Source organism: Quercus suber, unplaced genomic scaffold, assembly GCF_002906115.3.
Source record: "Quercus suber isolate HL8 unplaced genomic scaffold, Cork oak 2.0 scaffold_993, whole genome shotgun sequence".
NCBI classification, from domain to species: Eukaryota; Viridiplantae; Streptophyta; class Magnoliopsida; order Fagales; family Fagaceae; genus Quercus; species Quercus suber.
Window position 1 is genome coordinate 65,473 of NW_027070408.1, and position 23,591 is coordinate 89,063.

A 23,591-nucleotide genomic window follows, 5' to 3' on the forward strand; every position below is an offset into this window, starting at 1 on the left:
AGAGCTAGTGCTCATTTAAGATTCCACCACTTATTTAACCAATACATATAGATATATATCCACCGCAATTTTCATACATGAGGGTGTTTGTTCTATTATTTTTTCTCTACCTCTTCTATGAAATGGTTGAGAATGACGATTTCACCCCAACCCAATTCGTCACGTGTGGTTTTCCTTGTGCAAAAAAGAGTTAATGGGGCTAGGATAGAGTGAAATTTTTTCCTCAACATATGGGATAAGGTATAAGGATGGGTTTTACCAATTTTGTTTGATATATATTATTGGATTTTATTAATTTTTGAATATCTTATTTTCTAAATTATATGCAAGACAAGTTGGAGTTAGATGATGAGATTCTTGTCCCCATCTTGTCCCCTCTCTAGGGCGGGGTAATCCCACATAGAGGGCAATGAGTTAGGTTAGAAGTGAGGGAAAATTGAAGGTATTTGACCATCCATAATAAGGTGGTTTTGACATTGATGAGAAAAAAGAAAAGAAGAAGAAATGGTCAGGGCCACTATATGAGAGATAGAGAGAGAGAGAGAGAGAGAGAGAGAGAGAGAGAGAGATACTAATAAAATGCGTATTAAAAATTATATTATAAATAGGATGTTTAAAAAAAAGTGGAAAAAATTGGCCTTTGCCCTTTTTTAAAAAACAATCTAGCATTTTGCCATCTTTCTTAAACTAATTAGGGAAATCCCCCTCTTTTGAAAATCGATTTTCTCAAAATCGAGTTAAGCCCTATAGCGGTGTTTTTAAGGAGCCTATAGTGATGTGTTAAGGACCTATAGTGGCGTTTTGTAACTCGATCTCCATGAAGCCGAGTTATAGGTAAAAAAGGAAAAAAATTTGCATGTAACTCGACTTTATGGAAATTGAGTAACAAAACGTCACTATAGGCTCCTTAAAAATGCCGCTATAGGGCTTTAAAATTTCTTTTTTTATAACTTGATTTTAAGAACATCGAGTTTCAAAAGAGGGGCATTTTCCTAATTAGTTTGGAAAATGGGGCAAAATGCTGGATTTTTTTTTTTGAAAGGGGCATTTGCCCATTTTCTCCAAAAAAAAGTATATATATATATATTAAATAAAAATCTCTCACACGCGCACACAAGTGAACAAAGCGAGTAAAACCTATCTTTGTATATCATTTCTTTAGGGTGGGAAAACCGTGTCTGGAACGGGGTAAGACAGGGAAGGTTAGGCATGGCAAACATTTTTTCAATCCCTAGGTAAGGACAATTGATGGAAATAAGTATGTACGCAGCGGAAAATTAATGGATCTACTTCATTCTCAATCTATAACATGCAGTATGTAAAATTCAGAATTCGAGTATAAGAGAGCATACCTTGAAGCGGTGAATTTCAAAAAAAAAGATTGAAGCACTTGGGAATACTTTCAATCTTCACTCCAATTCCGCTAACTTACAAGAAGTGTGGACTCTCATTTGGTTACAAAAGTAGAATTAAAGAGTGACTTACACTCTCATACACACCACTTTTTTAATGATGTTTTTCACTCACATAAAATTCTGTACGTTTTTTTTCCTTTTGTATCTAACCAATTATCTAATTGGGCTGGCCTATTGGGCCTTTCCAATTGGGCTTAAATGTGTGGCTTGGAGTGGGACCAAAAGGGACTAATAAGACACTAGCTCCAATGGGCCTTGAGCTTTTTTGTCAACTCTTGACAAGTTCAAAGTTACCATTAACTATATTTAATACCACTATATAAATATAGTTGTACTCTAGACCTTATCTACAAATTATATCCCAAGACTTTATTGTATATGCAAACCTCTTTATAAAATATTCGTAGTAATACAAAGTTATAAATGTGGACTGCCACTTTTTATATTACTACATCTTAATCCTTGAGTACCCAGTTTAATCCTTTTAAGTTATTCATCATATATTTATGAAATTCAATTTCATAAATATATACTTTAGTAATTTCTTACCAAAGTGGTTAGACCTAACTTTTTGAATAACAAACCCATTAAACTTATTTCAAGAGAATATTTTATATCTCTGTTAAGAAACTATGAACTCCATCTTAAGAATATATGTTCCATCAACACTAAATGTGACTGCCCAATATACTGAGGTTTTGACCGTTATTTTAGATCTTACTCTTGATATATCAAGGCAACCTACATTTCATGATCAAGCCTATTATTCTCTCAGGATTAAGAGTTCATACAAATATAAGTCGTGAGATTTATTATTCATTTGATAGTCCTTAGGAGAATAGTAAATCTCAGAGCGGTCCGGTTCAATATGTCTTAACTCTTAAAACATATCAACACATCAACTAGAAGTCTCCATTTCTATGATCAAGACAAATCATTGTAGTTGATATGTTATAGTCTTCGCAGATGAAATGCCTAATTTCATCACCGACTACGAATTATAATTCTGAGTTTACAAAGAACTTATGACTTATATCTTCTGTGACTAAATCACATACTATGCATCTCATGGATTATGTGATAATGTCCGAATATTCATGTTACAATTATTTCAGATAATAATTATAAAACAACTTTATTTAACATAATATTAAGTCATACATAATGTCATACACAATGTCACACTTAATATTATACATAGCATCTTACAATAGGATTTAAGGGCACTAATCCTAATAATCTCCTACTTGCCCTAAAGACTATTGTGTACTAATCTAACTCCCATTCCCTCCAAATGTGACTCGAAAGTCTTTTAAGGCAAAGCTTTAGTAAATGGATCTGCTAGATTATTTGCACTTTCAATCTTTGCTACCACCACATCTCCACGAGCAACAATATCTCGAATGATATGGTACTTCCTCTCAATGTGCTTTCCGTTCTTATGATTCCTTGGATCTTTAGATTGTGCAATTGCTCCACTGTTGTCACAAAACAATGTGATTGGAACTTGCTCCATTCTCATTACACCAAGGTCAAAAAGGAATTTCTTAAGCATATAGCTTCCTTTGCTGCCTCACAAGCAGCAACATATTTTGCCTCCATGGTGGAGTCTGCAATACAAGACTGCTTAATACTCGGCCAACTTATGGCTCCACCTCCCAAGTTGAAAACACATCTTGATGTGGATTTTCTGAAATCTAGATCCGATTGAAAGTCTGAATCTATATAGCCAATAGGTATCAAATCCTCACTTCGGTAAACAAACATATAATCTCTCGTTCTCCATAGATACTTGAGAATATACTTTACAGCTTGCTAATGTTTTGGTCCTAGATTTGATTGATATCGGCTGACCATGCCTACTGAATAGCAGATATCTAGTCTAGTACAAAGCATGGCATACATAAGACTTCCCACTGCAAAAGCATAAGGAACTTGTCTCATTAAATCTTCTTCCTCTTGAGTCTTAGGCCTTCAGTCATCAAACAGAGGAACTTCATGTCTGAAAGGAAGTAATCATTTCTTAGAGTTTTGCATGCTAAACCGTTCTAGAACCTTATCTATATATCTAGCTTGTGATAAGCCTAACATCTTATTCTTGTGATCTCGACAAAGCTTGATCCCTAGAATAAAGTTAGTCTCACCCAAGGCCTTTATATCAAATTGGCTTGACAACCAAACTTTTACCGATGACATTACCCTTACATCATTTCGAATGAGTAGAATATCATTAACATAAAGCACTAGGAGCATTACTACTTTATCTCGATGTCTATTGTATACACATGGTTCATCAAGATTTTGCTCAAAACCAAATGACTTGATTGCTTGATCAAATTTGATGTTCCATGACCTAGATGCTTGCATAAGTTCATAAATGGACATTTTCAACTTGCATACAATATGCTCTTGGTTCTTAGCTATGAAACCTTTCGGTTGCATTATATAGATTTCCTCTTCAAGATTGCCATTAAGAAATAAAGTCTTGACATCCATTTGCCAAGTCTTATAATTAAAATGAGCAGCAATGGATAAGAGACTTTTGATAGATTTAAGCATTACTACTGGAGAAAAGGTTTCATCATAATCAATACCTTCTTTTTATGTATACCCTTTCGCCACTAGCCTTGCTTTAAAGGTTTCAACCTTTCCACCTATCCCTCTCTTCCTCTTGTAAACCCATTTGCATCCAACAGGTTTAATGCCGTTAGGCACCTCTACAAGATCCCAAACTTGATTGGAATATATGGAATCTAATTCAGATTTCATAGCTTGGACCCAATGATGTGTATCTATATCACTCATTGCCTCTTCATAAGTGTAGGGATCCGATTCAGCCTCTTCAGAGATAGCTTCATAAGTTTCTCCCAAACCTATGAATCTTATAGGAGGCTGAACAATTCTCCCACTATGACGAGGTACTTGTGTACTAGACATCTCATGAGTAGTATCTTGCGGTGTATCTAATACAGCCATATCATCCCTTGTTTCATCCATTGGTTATTTATTTACAAGTTCATTCATTTCAGATAATACAACTCTACTTCTATGAGTAAAATTATTCATATAGTCATTTTCCAAGAATTTGGCATTTGTACTAACAAACACTTTATTATCTTTATGACTGTAGAATAAACCTCCAACAATTCCTTTTGGATACCCTACAAAGAAAACCACTTCTGTTTTAGACTATAACTTGTTAGACTTTCTTTTTAACACATGTGCTGGACAACCCCAAATATGGAGATGTCTCATACTAGGCTTACGCCCATTCCACAACTCCACAGGTGTTTTAGGAATAGACTTCGAAGTTACTAAATTCAGAAGATACATTGCAGTGTTTAAAGCATATCCCCAAAAAGAAATAGGTAGAGTTGAATAACTCATCATGGACCTAACCATATCTAAAAGAGTCCTATTCCTTCTTTCTGCTATTTGTTGTGGAGTTCCAGGTGCAGTCAATTGAGACATAATCCTATTTTTAGTTAAGTAATCCTTAAAATCCCCAAAAAGGTATTCGCCACCTCAATTAGATCAAATAGCCTTTATGTGTTTGCCTAATCGATTCTCAACTTCAGCCCTAAATTCTTTGAACTTTTCAAAGACTTCGGACTTATGTTTCATTAGGTACACATAACCAAATCTAGAGTAATCATCAGTGAATATGATGAAATACTCATAGCCACCTCTTGCTTGAATTGTCATAGGACCACATACATCAGAATGCACTAGTTCTAGCAAATCTTGTGCTCTTCTACCTTTTACATTAAAAGATCGTTTTGTCATTTTACCTTCCAAACAATATTCACAAATTGAAAATTCATCAAAGTCCATGGGCTCTAAGAGTCCATCTTTGATCAGTCTTTGAATCCTATTTGAATTAATATGACCCAAACGCAAGTGCCAAAGATATGCATCACTAGTAGAAAGAAATTTTCTCTTTAATGATTTCACATGTGAGTTATTATCTAATTCAGAATTATATAATTCATGCTTATCAGGAGTTAAAATATAAAGACCATTAACAATATTGCCAAAACAAATAAACACTTTACCCTTCTTTATTACAACATTGTCTTTAAGGATAACACAATATCCATGTTTACCTAAGTAAGTAGTAGAAATTAAATTCCTACGAACATTAGGTACATATAGACAGTCTTCCAATACTAAAACTCTTGAGTTAAAGCATAAATTAAACACTCCAACAGCTACAACCAGAATCCTGCTCCCATCAGCCAAAGTAAGAAACAACTCCCCTTCTTTAAGCTTTCTAGTCTCCTGGAACCCCTGCAAGGAATTGCAGATATGATTAGTATAACCTGAATCCACACATCAGGAATTCGTGGGATTCTATACCAAACATATTTCTAGAAGGAATGTATTATTCATACCCTTATTCTTGGTAGCCTTGAATATTGGACAATTTCTCTTCCAATGTCCTTTCTCACCACAATGGAAACATTTTCCTTTGAGCTTCTTTTCTTTGTCAGCAACCCCTAAGGCAATTTGTTTACCCTCTTGCTTGGTGAAGTCCTTCTTCTTCTTCTTCTTCTTCTTACCCTTGCCTTTCGACTTAGGTTGAGAAGTAGAAGCTTCACCAACATTGACTTCAACATTAGAAGTACCGAGGATGCCTTTCGCCGCTACCAATTTATTCATCAATTCATACAATGTATAAACCTTTTTGTTCATATTGTAATTAAGTCTAAATTCCTTGAATGATTCCGATAGTGACTGGAGTATCATATCCACTTGGGATTCTCCATCAATATCGGCACCTAAAACCTCCAATGTGTTCAGATTAGAGATCATTGTAAGACAATGCTCCCTTACTGAACTTCCTTTAGTCATTTTGGTATTATAAATTTGCCTCATGGTTTCTTGCCTTGCAGAACAGTCTTGCTCACCAAACATTTCCTTCAATCTTAGCATAAGCTAGTTCTACATCCTGCATTTGATGCTGTAGAACATTTGAGATAGATGCTAGGATGTAGCACTTGGCCATCTCATTAGATTTCTGCCAACGATCATATTGCTATTTTTCCTCAAGAGGAGCATCTAATGAAGGAAAGCTAGGACATGGTTTAGTAAGAACATAATTATGCTCTTCAGCAGTAAGAACAATGTCCAAATTTCTTTTCCAATCTATATAGTTGGATCCAGTAAGTTTGTTTTAATTAAGAATAGTAACAAGTGAGCTAAAAGATGCCATGTTCAAATTTGAAAACAATAAACATGAATATTATAAGTAAACTAGACATTATCAATTTAGCATATAAACATATAGTATGAAACCTTAATAAAACCATAATATAATATATGCAACGACAACCCAATCCCATATTCAATATCCTTCAGCATAGAGTGAATATAAAATACTATGATTGATTGAGAACTATTCTCATTCTTAAAGTGCTATCATGATAACTCTTATCAAACACTAATAATATGCCGTTATACATTTGGCCTCTAAATAATGATAGTAAGAACTCAGCATAGAGGATACTATAATATTTAGTCTAGTGTATACCATTGTCTAGAATCATGTGTAGCCACATTTCATTCCCTTAACAGGCTTATTTTGTAGTACCATGATACAAAACGCCCTCCGCATGGAATGCAAAGTTCGAGGCTAAGACCAGGTGTTTGATTAAACCACTATAAACCAAGAAATTCAATCTTGTAGGACCATGAAATAAATACTCTCCGCATGGAATGCTAAGCTCGAAGCAAAGACAAAGTATATATCTCACACTACTATGAACCAACAATGGAAGTCGTGAGATCCAACCCTTGTATCTCTCTCCCAGTAGATGTTTTAAAGAAAAGGTTTTTTTAATTATAAAACATGCATAATCTAATTACATATAGTCTTAGTACTTTTACATGTGAAAACACTTAGAAAAATTTCTGATTTTCTTTCTTTCGATCAATCGAATGTGCCCCTCGATCGATCGAAAAAATTAAAAAATTCGAACTTGACCTCCTAACTTGTTTGATTGATACTTGATTGCGTCTCGATTGATCGAAAAAATAAATTCAATCAATCAACTAATAATCGAAAATCAATCTATTTAAAAATTCTGATCACTGTTTCACTCGATCGATAGAAAGTGATTTTTGATCGATTGAAAATCGCAAAACTCAAATTTCTAGAAATTTTCTAAGGCAGTTTTTTTCATTTTTCATGAACAAACATTCAACATATGAACATTACAGACAGAGATTGATGTCAAAACTGAATTCTATTGATGTTATAGCCTTAAGACTCAATTTAACGTACTTAAATTTAAATTTAAACAACATCATAAAATCAATTTCAGTTTTCATCAAATCATAGTTTCAACAACATGCAAAAAATTAAAACATAATCTTCTAACAATATGAAACTATCATCTCCAATTCCAAAACTCAGAAAACATGTTAAACAGATTGGAAATTGAAGACCGCCCTGATACCATTTTGATGGAAATAAGTATCTACGCAACGGGAAATTAACGGATCTACTTCATTCTCAATTTATAACATTCAGTATGTAAATTTCAGAATTCGAGTATAAGAGAGCATACCTTGAAGCGGTGAATTTCAAAAACAAAGATCGAAGCACTTGAGAATACTTTCAATCTTCACTCCAATTCCACTAACACCCAAGAAGTGTGGACTCTTAATTGGTTACAAAAGGAGAATTAAAGAGTGACTTACACTCTCATACACACCACTTTTTTAATGATGTTTTTCACTCACATAAAATTCTGTACGTTTTTTTCCTTTTGTATCTAACCAATTGTCTAATTAGGCTAACCTATTGGGCCTTTCCAATTAGGCTTAAATGTGTGGCTTGGAGTGGGACCAAAAGGGACCAATAAGACATTAGCTCCAATGGGCCTTGGGCTTTTCTGTCAACTATTGACAAGTCCAAAGTTACCATTAACTATATTTAATACCACTATATAAATATAGTTACATTCTAGGCCTTATCTATAAATAATATCCCAAGACTTTATTGTACATGCAAACCCCTTCATAAAATATTCGTAGTAATACAAAGTTATAAATGTGGACTGCCACTTTGTAGATTACTACATCTTAATCCTTGAATACCCAGTTTAATCCTTTTAAGTTATTCATCATATATTTATGAAATCCAATTTCATAAATATATACTTTAGTAATTTCTTACCAAAGTGGTTAGGCCTAACTTTCTGAATAACAAACCCATTAAACTTATCTCAAGGGAATATTTTATATCTCTGTTAAGAGACTATGAATTCTATTTTGAGAATATATGTTCCATCAACACTAAATGTGACTGCCAAATATACTGAGGTTTTGACCGTTATTTTAGATCTCACTCCTGATATATCAAGGCAACCTACACTTTATGATCAAGTTCATTATTCTCTCAGGATTAAGAGTTCATGCAAATATCAGTCGTGAGATTTATTATTCATTTGACAGTTCTTAGGAGAATAATAAATCTCACAGCGGTCCAGTTCAATATGTTTTAACTCTTAAAACATATCAACACATCAATTAGAAGTTTCCACTTCCATGATCAAGATAAATCATCGTAGTTGATATGTTACAGTCTTCACAGATGAAATGCCCAATTTCATCATCGACTACGAACTATAATTCTTAGTTTACAAAGAACTTGTGACTTATATCTTCTGTAACTAAATCACATAAATCACATATTATGCATTTCATGGACTATGTGATAATGTTCAAATATTCATGTTACAATTATTTCAGATAATAATAATAAAACAACTTTATTTAATACAATATTAAGTCATACATAATGTCATACGCAATGTTACACTTAATATTATACATAGCATTTTACAATAGGATTTAAGGACACTAATCCTAACAATAACGTGAGGTGAGGCCTTACAAGGTTGGACATGACCTTGTGGGGTAGAATAGGTTGCCTTGACTTATAGGTTGAGGATGTGGGAAGGTAAACAGCATGAAGCCGAGCCTGTATTCAATGATTTCAATCCTTTTTAACTACAACACACGTCTGTTGTCTCTCAAGAACCTATCAAGGATGGCTTCCAAATGGCCACTATAAATTGGGTGGCTTTAGGAATTCTACAAATCTCATGTCTTGAGACCGGAACATATATTTACTATTGCAAAGGAGAAAGTTTAGGTAGAATAACATCTTATAACATTTTTACAACACTTTTATTTTGAGTTGTATTGGGTTCAGATATAATCTTTATTTAATTCTATTCTAATTTGTTGTAAAAATAATAAAATCTTGTAAGATTTTATTGTGCTTATTGAAAAACTCATTGCAAAATGATCTAACAAAATCTTTGAAATTGAAAGGATAGAGCATCCCTTCTTTTTTACTGAATTCCTAGAACCAATGAATTTTTTAATCCAATTATATCAACTATGTGCGGACACCCTAAGAGCATTGTAACTCAATTGGTTGACATCTTCTGATTTTTCAAAGGGGCTTTTGGGGTTCATATCCCCACTCCTAACTATTGAATTTGAGAGAGAGAGAGAGAGAGAGATCGATCATGGATATAAACAGAAAATTAGAGTGCAGATTTGTAAAATCCAACTTAAGCTAGCCGGCCCTCCTTGAGAGATCAGATACATCTCCTTGGATTATTCTACATGTCTTTTTGAATCCACCATGCATTTGTAATTGTTTTCTACAATTTGGACAAAACTGGTATTGGAAACTATAAATTGAGAAAGCTTTGAAACAGATCCATCAAGCAATATTTCCAGCAACACTCTATGTTCATGTCCCTAATTTCAAAATTTGAGGTAGGCACTTCTTTCTCATCAATCCAAGCTGAGGCACCAACCCCAGATATTGGCGTGGTTCAATCTGACCATAAAATCAAGAATGACTTGACTTTATGGTTTGATTGAGCTGCGACAATATCGCGTACCTATTGTCTTAGTATGTTTTTTATTTTATTTTTTTAATTAATTAATTACTATTTGTGCAGTAGGATAAGATTTCTATCTTCTCCAATTGAATCCTTCATTTCTTTTCAATTTTTCTTTAGTTGTATAACATGTCATTTAAAAATCAAATAATTGTCAAGTGTTAGACGTCTGGGTAAAACTGAGAAGGAATTATTGGAGATTCTTTCCCATGTGAAGGCGTTCTTAATAATTAGCTGAATGTTTGGATGATCAATATGCATTGTAGGGGCTGAAATATATAACCCCTTCTTCCCTCCTCTCTTCTTCTCTTTTCCACTGAACATACAAACCACTCTTCCTTGTTCCAAAAATATACACTAGATCTTAACAGAAACCAAATGATGATGGTAGCCGTGACGTTCTGCTTGTAGTTTGCTTTCATTAGTTTGAGTGTCAATCAAAATTGTAATACGTTATGCATGCCATTTGAAGGTATGCATGGCGTGTGTCAATACGGCAATTACATGTGAAAACGTGACAACGAGATATTGTTTATACTTTATATATATATATATATATATGGGTCATTCTACCATACCCCCTCAAAAAAGAGGGGGTACGGTACCCACCTAAATCTTTATTTTTTTTTTTTTTGATAGTGTACCCACCTAAATCTGAACCATTAATTTAGTATTGTTTTGATCTTGACTGTTGATGTAATTTTAATAGCTTTTGGTTACTAGTTAAACAGGTTTTATATATAAACAAAAAAATTATAACATTCATCAAACTTTTCTCCTCTCACGTTTGCTTCTCTACCTCTGCTTGCTTTGTCTCATGTTTGCCTCTCTAAACCATACCCACAACTGAAGAACCAGATAGTGGCACACCCACAACCTTAAATTGGCGGCGCTTCTTCTCATCCAATCCAATTCGTCGGCGCCACTCTCTAGCTTCTTCTCTTCCAATCCATACTCAAATCGATGGCGCACTCATATCGAATCCAACTTGGCGGTGCTTCAACTCTTCCAGTAGAAACGACGGCGCTTCTTCTCTTCCATTCTAAATCGGCGGTGCCACCCACAATCTTCAGGTTCTATCTTTACATATGATTAACGCTGATATGAGTTTATATTATTTCTCTAAACTTTGTGGGTTTATGCTATTATTGTTTTGTTTGAGTTCGGTTCTTATATATTTGACAAATTAATCTTTACATCGAAGGGCTTGACAATCCAACATTGATTACCTGGATCACTAATGCTATGTGAAATGAAATTGTAATAAGGTTGCCAATGCTTTGGCAAAGAAATCTGGGGTTGGGCTAGAACTTCAGGTTTGGTTTGAAGACTTACCTGGGGACATTATCCCCCTTGCCCTGTTTGATGTTCATTAGTTTTCTTATGTTTTAATAAAGCATCGGTTTGTCTCACAAACTGGTTTCTCAAAGAAGAAAAAAAAAATCTTTGCATTTTTGAGTTTGGGTTGTGAGACATGAAACTTGAGTGAGACGTGGGAACCCTTATCCATAAGTTGGGATAAGATTAGATTTGGTTGGGAGTGTGGGGAGGACATGATACTATGAACCTATGGACTTAGGAGATTATTATTTTTTACAACCTCCTTGGCAGTAAGAACACCAATTTTATAGTTGGTTTGTGCTATATTAAAAAATTGAAGTGTCCTAAATACATACAGAAATTAAGAAGAAGAAGAAGAAGCATCAGCAGTAGTTTTGAGGCTTTGAGGTGTTTGTTGAAATGAGTTTGTTGATATTGAGTTGCATATGCATATAGCAAGTGACTGTCTATCTTTTGTGTTAGAAAAAAAATCTAGTCTTTGCTTTTTAATTTTTGGTTTTTTCCAATATTGGTCGGTGAATAAGTTAATGTACAGAGATATTGAGGCTAAATTAAAATTTCTCGTATTGGAACTTTTTTTTCATCAATTTTTGGTTTATTTTTTCCCCTAGTTTCTTCTTCTTCTTCCATTTCTATTTATTTATTTATTTATTTATTTATTTTTATAAAATAATCTTGAGTTTGAATCTGGAAAGTTCTACAAGAAGTATTTAACTTAGGAGTATAGTTATGTGTAAGTTCAAAATAGCTTAAATATGTTTTTACCTGCTTGCCCATTTTGATAACAACATAAGGATCACTACATCTGACATCCCCGATTGCAAGGTTTACCCCTCTATGGACATGAATCCTAAGCAGACCCAAAAGGCTCTCCATCTCAGGAAAAAAAAAAAAAATCAAATTTATTACCTTATGTTATGGCTTTGAATATTGAATACCCTTTTACTTAGGCAGAGTGGAGAACTAGTTGACAAGATAGTTAGATACTATCAAAGCCTAACCCAATTATGCATATTTATAACCAAAAAAAGAAGACCAAGAGCCAAGTCCTAGGTTTGGCAAGTTGCAATATTTTATACTGTTCATAAATAGTGTTCATAAATAGTGTACATACTCTATTGAAATTATTTAAATTCAGCCACCTTATTGTGTCACTAGTAAAATTTCTGACTACTACTCCATCTAGTTGGTGTGCAAGAATTTGTAGAATAACACTTCTTAGAAGCCTAAATGGTTTAGGAGAAGCAAATATTCCCTTCCATCTTCTATCCAAGGTGAATGAAATCCTCACCAGTTCTCTGCTAATATAGAAGATTTTCTACTCCTCAAATTGGACTATTTGAATGTGGATGAATTTCTTTTAGAGGCCTGTTGGTTGATGGCATCAAATAATTTGAGCTTGTTGTGGGAAGTGATTAATGTAGGTGGTTTGTTATTTTTCACATTGTAGATGTGAAATGTATAAATCTCTATTGGTTGATGGTATCAAATAATTTGAACTTCTTGTTGGAAGTGATTAATGTAGGTGGTTTACTATTTTTCACATTGTAGGTGTGAAATGTATATATCTCCATTGGTTGATGGTATCAAATTATTTGAGCTTGTTGTGGGAAGTGATTAATGTAGGTGGTTTGCTATTTTGCATATTGTGTATTAGTGTTGTCACTGATTCTCAAAAGCTTGAGTTGGTTTCAGACTAGGTCACCTAGCAAGGTTGTGAGCATGTTTTCTGGGACCCAAAAAAGAAAAAAAATGTGCTATTTGTGGTAAAACTGCTTACCCACTTGAGAAGGTAAAATTATAATATCCCCTAAAGTCATTTTGTTGTGATATTCTACACGAAAAATCTCGAATTTTTATCAGGTTATTGACTCTGAGTGCTTTTCTTTTTCCACCTCTATTTCCTCTTTTCCTGGTCCAACCCTAGCAATTTGGGGTTGTGATACCCTGTTAGTGTTTTTTTTTCTATTAGATGAGTGCATGTCTTGTATGCAATTGTTGTTAATTATAATTTACGGCATTGTGTATAATTCAAGGTAACCACTGAATGTGACAAAAGTTCAGTCACATGTGATGTTAGAACTACACAATGTAAGGATGAAATCGTTAAATGTGAGAAACAAATAAAGAAACCACCAAATGTGAGAAAAGAATTGTCACATGTGATGTTGAAACTGCATAATGTGAGGATGAAATTGTCAAATGTGAGAAAAAAGTAACCTGATATAGCAAGTTACCCACTAGTGGGTACCGTACCTTTTTTTTTTTTTTTTTTGGGTACCATAGAATTACCTATAGATTCAATGTGCACTTATATTATGATAATCAATGACATTATTGAACTCCTCTAGATTACTACGCTATAATGTAAAATCACATAGTTAGGTTGTGTAGTTATGCCCCGGAACAACATTTGGAGGTCTTGGTTCAAACTATCAAGGGAAACGTAGGACCCAATAATAAGGTCTTACTTTTTTGGTTACTATGGGACAGTCAACGCGCGCAAGGCCCAATTTCGACATTTTTTTTTCCCTTTATTCTAGTTAAAATGTTTTTTTTTTTTTTGGGAGAAATAATTAAAATAATTTTTTTTGGCCTTATGAGGGGATAGTACTTAGTGGTCACCCTATGGGGTCGCTGTAATGTGCAAGCATAGCATATTGGTGCTTGACAGCCTAGCCTACGGGACAACGCATTGCAAAACCTCTTATGCTCACTTGCAACATGTATAGAGGCCGGACTTTGCTTCCTGCAAAAACTAAAGTGTGTCTCTTCTTAACATAAATTGGTTTTAGAAGTAATGGTTAGCGTCGCGGTCTTAACAAATTTCAAGGGGAAAAAAAAAAAAAAAAATTCCTTTAGAATTGGATACTTCTTTGCCCCCTAAATTGCAGGTAGAGATTGTCCTTAGGAATGGCAACGGGTCGGGTTCGGGCCGGGTTTTTTCATACCCGGACCCGACCCGCGGGCCAAGGCCCACAATCCGGACCCGGCCCGTTTACTAAACGGATTTTTTTTCGGGGCCCGGACCCGGCCCTGCCGGGCCCCGCGTGCTCCACGGGCCCCGTTGGGCCGTGGTACTTCAGGGCCCATTCTGTGGCTCAATCAAAAAAAAAAAAAAAAAATTGCCTAATATTGATTTTCTTAGCAACCAAACAGGAGGGAAAAAAAACACCCAAGAAAACCCATTATTTTCTCAGCAAACAACAGATCAATGTTAAACGGGTCGGGTCGGACCGGGTACCCGCGGGTCGGGTTCATTTTGCCATCCCTAATTGTCCTACCTTCCTAAAAAGATAGTTAAATGATGACTTCACCCATATGTTTGGATGAAGGAAAATAAGAGGAAGTAAGGAGAGGCGCAAGAAGTATATTTTAATAACATTGCCCATATGTTTGAATATATTATATTTTAATATATTCTAACCATCTTCTTCTCTACTTTGCTCTCCTATTTCTCCATCTCCCCCATTCCATACATAGATGTATCCTAGATTTGCTATGACAAATGCTTTAGTCAAGCTCAAGATAAAAAAAATCAAGCTAATCTAATAGGATGGACAGTGGACACCTTATGCCCCAAATTTCTCCTCTTAGGGCTTCAGGAATGGCATATTATAGTTTATAGATAGATATATTTTGTGCTCAGTCTGTAGTATCTAAGGAGCAATGCTCTCAAGAAGTTGTTATTGTAATGGTCCCAACTAGTTGTAGCTCAATTGTGTGAGTAAATGGTTAGGAGTTTGTCATTTCTACCTTCCCTTTTTTCTTTCTTTCTTTATATATATATATATATATATATTAAATTTTTAGTTACCCTAGCATTACTTATTTTTTGTACTTGATTACCATAGTACAATATATTTGGTTACTTGAGAAATTTGGGGAAGAAGGCACATTGAATTGAACCGGGTTGAAGAGGAGAGTGAAAAGGATGATCTAATTCTTTCTAATTGGGTTCTAAGTTGTGTGATTTCTGGGAAGCTAAAGATGTACTTTAATGTAACTTAGACATTAAATTAACCATTGATAACAACATTTAAATTAGATTTTGATAATTTCATGATCAATTATAATAAGAGAAAAGAAGAGGATGTCGAGGTCTGTACCGACCATTTTCCACCGACCATTTTTAAGTTATGTGTCTTTTTTTTTTTCTCTCCTCTTCTCAACACTAATGGAAGTCAATCTCAAATTAACGAAACCAACAAGATCATCTTCCATCTACTTAAAAAACTTTAGGTCTTGTTTTAATATTTCAATACTCCCTCATATTAACTTGTACGCAAAAAAACTCAACCCCAAATGGTATCTAAAGCTTCATCTTTTATTTGGATTCATTATCCATTTTATGATAATCAATGACAAAGGATATCATTATTGAATCTGATTTACTACACTATGATGTAAAATCTCATGGTTTGTTGGTGCAGTTAGGCCAGTGTACAAGATTTGGAGGTCTTGTTTTAAGGACTGGATTACTATCAAAGAAATTGGTTGGCCGGAGTTCAAACCCACCACTCAAGGTTGGCATCACTGGAAAATCTTCCTGGCAAGGCACATGATGAAATCCAGTGGTGTACCATAATACTATGTCCTTGTTTTCAATTTTCCTATTCCTGCATTTATATAAAAAAAAAAAAAAACCAAAAAAAAAAGTGCGTTAGAAAACATTAGTCACAAGTACCATAATCAATAATTATTTTCTTGTAAATTTCTAGCTAGCAAAGTTTAAAAGTAGAATAGAGTATTTGCATTCATTATCTACTACCTGAGGCTCCAAACTGCTAAGGTATCGTCTCCTTGACTTTGATCAACATATAGTCCTCCTGCCCATTTTTCAGATTTGTTATACGGAGTAACCCACACATCATTATTAGTAAAGGCTCCTCGAATTTGTGGATAATCATTGTACGACAAGAGAGGGTGTGTCGCTGATCCTGGAATTAGACGATAACCAACATTGTTCCCAACTTTGGTTTTCTTATTAGGATTCACAACTACTAGCTCAGCTGGTTTCAAGCCAAACCGAATTTGGGCATCAGATTCAGTTTTAGCAATTTCACTCACTACTGTCCAATAACTTTTCCTTGGTGAGCTATGGTTTGTTACTTTGATTGTTTCCAAATTGTTTTTGACAAAGGAATTGTCTTCACCATCCACATCGAGGTCAAGATAGTACGTTAAGAAGTGATCATGGTACACACCAATAGTATTTTCTGCTAACAATGTGCCATGCACATTCTCTTTTATTTGATTTGTGTGAGTATATATCACGCCCTTCATCTCTAGAATTCCTGTTAGTCCAATCTGTTAAGATAGTTTGAGAAAGACTCATAGTAAGAGACAGAAATAAATAGGAAGATATACTATTAATTCATAGGAACTTGCTATGTATATTGACACCTCATTTAGTACAAAATTTTTAGGTTTGATGAAAAATTGATAGTAAGTCTGAAGTCATAATAAATTTCACAATTGTTGACTTGTTGTAGTAACAGAGTGTGATTGATGTACAATATAAATTATGTCAGTGATAATCCTAAGTGAAAGTGATATACTAATCAAATTTGCTAGCTCAATATATAATTGTAAAATTTGTTATGAGATTTATTGGTGTTTGTAGTGTTGATGGAAAAATATTTCTCAAGTTGATAAGATACCCCCAATTTGATGGAGCCACTTGGCTTGAATTCCCAATCAATAATGTAATCATAGTTGCCCACAGTTGCGACCATCCTCACCATTAGGCTCACATCTGGCCTAACTTCCCTAATCTGCAATACCATAAAATTGTCAACTAAAACTACTACTTGTTCAAACAATACAACAACAATTACAATAATATTACTTACAACTTCTCCAGGAATACTTGTTTCTGTGTGACGCCACATTATATTTCCAGCATGATTTTCAAATATGCAGAAGGCATTAGATATCTTCACTGGTGTACCATTGCTCGAAGCATAGTATGCATCTAAAAATACTGCATTGGCAGGGCAATCGGCTAAGGGCTTAAGTGACACTGCAGATTGACCAAACCCAAATTCACCACTATCAAAAAAGGTTTTGTAGTACCATTCCTCTGTTGGATCCATGTATGGCACAAACAACTCAGATATGAATCCTCTATATAAAACTTGGCGATATTTTTGCTTCTCAAGGTCATAAATTGATGCTAGAGAAATTATTGGACCGGCTCGTACGTCGAATCCTAGGTGGAATTTCCAGTTGGCCCAACTAAATACAAAGAAAAATTGAGGCTTGTTAAAATTTTCAGGTTCAAGAACATGTAGTCCTAGCCCAACCCTTTGAATTAGGCCAGGATTGCAATAAGTTTTGTAAAAAATTGTACATAAAATTTGTAATATTTCTCATTTCACTCTAAGCAATAGATATAAAAGACTAAGAACAGTCATTTATCTATGTAGCAAATGAATGACATGTTTCCAACTAGCCCAAATGAGGTCGGCTGTGACCAGGTCAACTTCACGAGGTTTGGGCAAACATCCTCAGCATGTGGAGCCAAATATTGTGCTTTGTCACATAGACGTGCTGCTTCAACTAGTCAAAGTCTAAATGTTTAATATCAAACCGACTGCTTGATCGAGTCAAAGTCTAAATGTTTAATATCAAACCGAAAAGGACTGCTACAATTTTGGTCCATTGAATCTAAATCGTGTAATACTTTTACAAGGCAACTTATTTGTTTAGTACTGAAACTCCAATGATACATTTCCGCCCGCACTGTGTAACCTAGGATTAGGTGAGCTATCTAAAAAAAAAAAAAAAAGGAAAAAGCAAAAATTCTAAGATTATGAAAAAATGCCGCAACTTGTTTCACAACTATTCACGTGGCAAATAGAAAATAGAAAATAGTAAAGAAAAAATAGTGATTTTATGTAAATAAAACAGGCAATTAGTTACAATTTGACACACATACAAGATAATTGTAGCATTTTATGTGGTACTAGAATTATTCAAAAAAGAAAAAACACTAAGTCAGGCGGTAGCATAAAACCAGTGTTTTACGCCACCCAATAAAATATTGCCACGTCATTTTTTTCTTATTTTGGTACTTAAGCCCCTAATCAAAACAAAACAGAACAACCTAAGAAAAAAGAAGACCACCACCACAAAGCTTCCTCTGACTGCAAGAGTGAGAAAAATGACGAAAATGCCCTCAAAGACAACACTGAATCGTAAGCAGAACCAAACTGGAAACTGAAACCTCCATCACCCTTGTGCCAGCCCAGCAGAGACATCTTATCTGCAAACTCATACTGCAATCAATCAAATAATTAAAATCCCAAACACACCAAGTTGAGTTTGGTACCAAGTTCTAATCAACTCCATTAATCTCAACTTAATCCCCACACCTTCATTACTCTCTCTCTCTCTCTCTCACTCTCTTGTATTTATCATTTTCTGTACCTTGAATTTCACAACTTTCACCTTTCCACTCTTTTTCACCAATCCCAAATTCTCGATCCAAAGAAAAAAGAATGCCGAGCCTTCTCTCTGTTAAAACTCCACCCGAAACTCCACCGCTCCGAATCTCTGTCCCTGAAACTCCGACCTAACGAAGATCCGAACCCGTAAACTCTGTTTCGAACTCCAAGCCCGCCTCTTCGTGGCGATCCAAATTCTTGCCGAGAAAACCTCCCCCCAATAACCCGAACTCCGAAGCGGCCCGTTTCTCCTCAAACTCGCTCGCGACATTATCGCCTCCGGTGAGGGACCGAACAAGGCTCTCGACTATGCGCTCCGAGCTTCGAAGTCGTCCGAGCGGTGCTCCGGTGGAGCTGAAGGTGAGCCGAGTCTGGACTTGGCGATGACCCTTTACGTTTTGGCGGTGATCTCGAGGAGGCGATTCTGGTTCTGGAGCGGGCCATTCCGGTTTCGGATCCTCCGAGAGGCGCGATCACGCGCTCGCGGCGTTTTTCGGTCACATGCAACTCGGCTACAAGTGGATCGCACAATCGCTTGCTATGAAGAAGGGCTCAATCCCAAAAATCTTCCTCTTTTTTTTTTTTTTCTTAGGTCGTTCTGTTTTGTTTTGATGAGGGGCTTAAGTACCAAAAAAAAAAAAAAGTGATGTGGCAAGATTCTATTAGATAGCGTAAAACACTGCTTGACCTAATGTTTTCTCTTCAAAAAATAGTTCTATTACTTTATAAAAATTCACAATTTTAATCACAATTATTTTATGTTTATGATTTGCTATCTATCTCTTTTATTGGGAGTTATTTTCATTGCATGTGCTATCCTATCCCTTTCATATAAAAATAGACTCCACGCTTTACATGGAAGGGGTTGAGGTAAGAGACACGTGCAACAGAACCACGTATTTTCTCCCATCCTGCTGCTCATAAAGTCGTGGCATTTTTACGTGGTTTTAAAATTTTTTAAGAAAAAAGAAACACAAAAATATTGGTGAGCTCCGTTGTCCCATCTTTTCAGCATTAATATAAATGTTGGTCAATGGCAGCAGTCATTGTATAATTAGAGAAACTGAGAGAGAGAGAGAGAGACGCGTAAATCAATCAATAAGAGCAATGTCAAACAAAAAAAAAAAAAAAAAAAAAAAAGAGCAGTGTCAAACCTTGCCAAAGTATTATACGAAACAGATAGACATATGGCATTAATTTGTTTTGTCATTACTATCAAAAAATTTGTTTTGTCATGACTCCACGCCATTTGCCTTGTTTTTGGCTTGAAAATTCTATCTGTTTCTTTATTGGCCGATCTATCTTCTCTTATTTGTTTTGCCACTTAGTTAGCTGTCGTTGAATAAAACTCTTAACCCTCACTTCTCTCTCTTTTTTTTTTTTTTTTTTTTTTTTTTTTTTTTTTTGTATTTTACTTTAGACTTCACTAATTGTTAGTATGAAATGGTTAATTTTTTAAAATATTTATTTTAAACTTTAGTTACTTTAAAGGAAAAAGTAAAATAAATATATTATAAATTGTGATTAATGGAATGTAAAATAGAACTCCTATAATAAGAAAGGTTCATATATTGGGTGTTGTATTATCATTTTAGCTTCATTAATAATATTTTTGACTTATAAATAAAAAAGATAAATTATAACTTATCAACTTATAGTTTGACTAAAATTTAAATTGCATACTTGTGGTTTAAAATTTGATACTTTACCCATTTAAGCAGGTTTGACTGAAATTTAAGTTGTTTACTTGTGATTTGAAATCCTATGATGTAAGTGTTCTGTTGGAGTATTTTTTATCTTATTTGATCTTGTATTTTTATGTTTTTTGTGTTTTTTGGAGGAGAGAAACATAAGAGTGAGGCAAAATCACATATTTAATTATGTTTTTAATAGATGTGAGTTAAGGAAATCTGACTGAATTGACATCTGGTGGGTAAAGTGTCAAATTTAAAATTACAAGTAGGTAATGTAAATTTCTACCAAACCACACAGATAGATAAATTGTAATTTCACCATATAAAAAAAAAAAAAAAAAAAAAACTCAAACATATTATAAACTCTTGTATGATGTATATGTAAAATGTATAAATTAATTATAGAAATAACTTAAGAGTTGTCTAATTTATAAACCCTAGGTTGAGTTGATTATAATACAATATATCATATAATTAACAATGAGGTCTCTTCAAAAAAAAAAAACAAAAAAAAAAACAAAACATTTAGGTGTCTGTCAAAGACTCTGAATAACGATAAAAAAAAAAAAAAAATTAATGGACTTAGGGGCTATTTGATAATGTTGTTTTAGTAATGTTGTTTGTATTTTTTAGAAATATATGTGAATAAAAAAATATGTAATGATGTTTAAAAATTAAAAACATATACTTATACATATATACCAAACGTAACTTTAATTTCTTAGACTATGTAATATCTCTAAAAAAGACATTTAAACAAAACAAAAAGAAGACTGACCTGACAGTGTGCCCGTCAATCTTAAACCCTGGCCCATCAGGTTGCACCAAGGCTGCACCATTTAAACGAGGACCAAAGGGTGGCTTTTGCGTTGATTCCCTGTACTCCGTTCCCTCAGCTTTTGGCACAGGCACAATAAGCCTATCATTGTATTCAACTATCTTCATCTCATCAAGATCAACCACCAAAGTTATTCCCTCCACTGGTCTCGCATACAAATTCACCGTTCCATCTATATAAAAACACAAAAGCTTCAACACCCTTTTGCTCTTCAACTCTCCAAACCACCCAACTGTAAAAGTTGAGCAAACAACTTCAGACAAGTTTAAGCCTCTCTTCTTTATAGACTCGATAAAGGGTTCATATGTTTGTGGCAATTCGCTTGCAGCAAATTGTTCATCAAGGGTAAGCAAAGGGTAGCCGTGTCCATGGTAAACTTTATCAGAGACTATCACACGGGTCGATAAGTCGACTATGATCTCGTGGGATTGTTTATCGAGACGTGCAATCACAAAGGCGCGGCGAGGTGGGGGTTTGGACTTGGGGTTTGATAGCCATGAGAGGATGATGGGTTTGTCTGGCTCGTCCAAACCTATGTACTGGAAAGTTATGTTGAGCTTTGAGCTGGGGTAGGTTTTATTGACTATGGTTCGGACCAGGGTGAACTCGGAAGGGGTTAGAGAGTCTAGAGGGTGGTGCTGGTGGCTTGAGACAAGTAAGAAGATGTGGAAGGATAAGAGCACGAAAAGTATTAGTTTCAAAGTTGAAGCCATGGTTTTGCGTGGATAGTTATTAAGCCTCTTTGCTCTTAAATAAGCATTTCGGAATGCCCAATGGCAATTTGTAACTTATTTAAGACCATTCAACGGTCATATTTTATCTCTTTTAATAATTTAAGTAAATGCAAGATTTGCATAAACTTCTCTTATTATTTGCTTTCTTAAGTTAACAAATCAATCTAAATCTTTTGTCTTGTAATTTCTACTCCACTTTATACTCTATTAATAAAAATTGAATAAATATTCACCTATTTTAGTTATATCCTTAATTTTAGTCTTTTTCTTATTTCAGTTTCTTAAAATAAATAAATAAAATAAAATTTTAAAATAGTCCCATTACTAGTCTTCTACCATCGGTCACCATTGACATCCTTCACGGGCACCGCTAGAAAGATTTCACCGGCCATCATCAATGGCCATCACCACCATGGAAGTAACCAAAAATAATACATACATACATACATATATATATACATATATAAACCCCACATACCCCACTAGCCATCACCTAGTAGGTACCATGGCTGATTCATCTTCTTCAAAATCGATTGCAACGGTGCGGCATTGATGGATTCGCGAAACCACAAATTGTATTTCCTTTTAATAATTGCATCATTAGTGGGTGAGGCACTATAAGTCTGTAAATGCAAGATTTGAGTAAAGGAGGTGCCACCACATTCTTTTGGTGGCTTCTTTCTCCTCATGCCTTGTTTTACTTCTAGCTCTTGTTAAATATAGTAAACTTTGCTTTTGATTCTTTGCAAAACCAAAACAAAAGAAAACAAGAACCCTTGTTTGTTTCCAGATCCAAATGTGTGGTTCCCGCGAAGTGGTGGCCAGTGGGGGGTCCGTTTGGTTATTTTATTTTATTTTATTTATTTATAATTTTTTTTAAAAATTTTATTTATTATTATCATGTTTTAGTTCCTACCGGCAAGAGTGTATGGCTGCTGATGATGGTCGACGAGATCTTTCTAGCAGTGCACTTTGGTGGTGATCAGTAGTGGTGGTGCTGGTTTGAATTATTTATTTATTTATATTTATTTTAGGAGACTTAAATAAGGAAAAAGCTAAAAATAAGGATTTAATTAAAAGAGATGTGTATGTGTTCAATTTTTATTGGTAGAGTATAAAATGGAGTAGGAATCATGAAACAGAAGATTTGGACTCTCAATGAATAACTCCGAACCCTTCATTTTGAGT

The 23,591-nt window shown here is 34.6% G+C and overlaps 1 protein-coding gene across 1 annotated transcript; it reads right to left on the minus strand.

Annotated features, from left to right (window-relative positions):
- Positions 1 to 15,992: 15,992 nt before the first annotated feature.
- Positions 15,993 to 22,413, minus strand: LOC112010724 (amine oxidase [copper-containing] alpha 2, peroxisomal). Its single transcript, XM_065768761.1, has 5 exons — positions 21,610 to 22,413; positions 17,542 to 17,926; positions 17,350 to 17,463; positions 16,458 to 16,996; positions 15,993 to 16,305 (listed from the first exon to the last, which is right to left on the minus strand). The coding sequence occupies exons 1-5, from the start codon at positions 22,380 to 22,382 to the stop codon at positions 16,101 to 16,103; spliced, it is 2,016 nt and encodes a 671-aa protein (XP_065624833.1). The 5' UTR covers positions 22,383 to 22,413; the 3' UTR covers positions 15,993 to 16,100.
- Between the last annotated feature and the right edge of the window lie 1,178 nt (positions 22,414 to 23,591).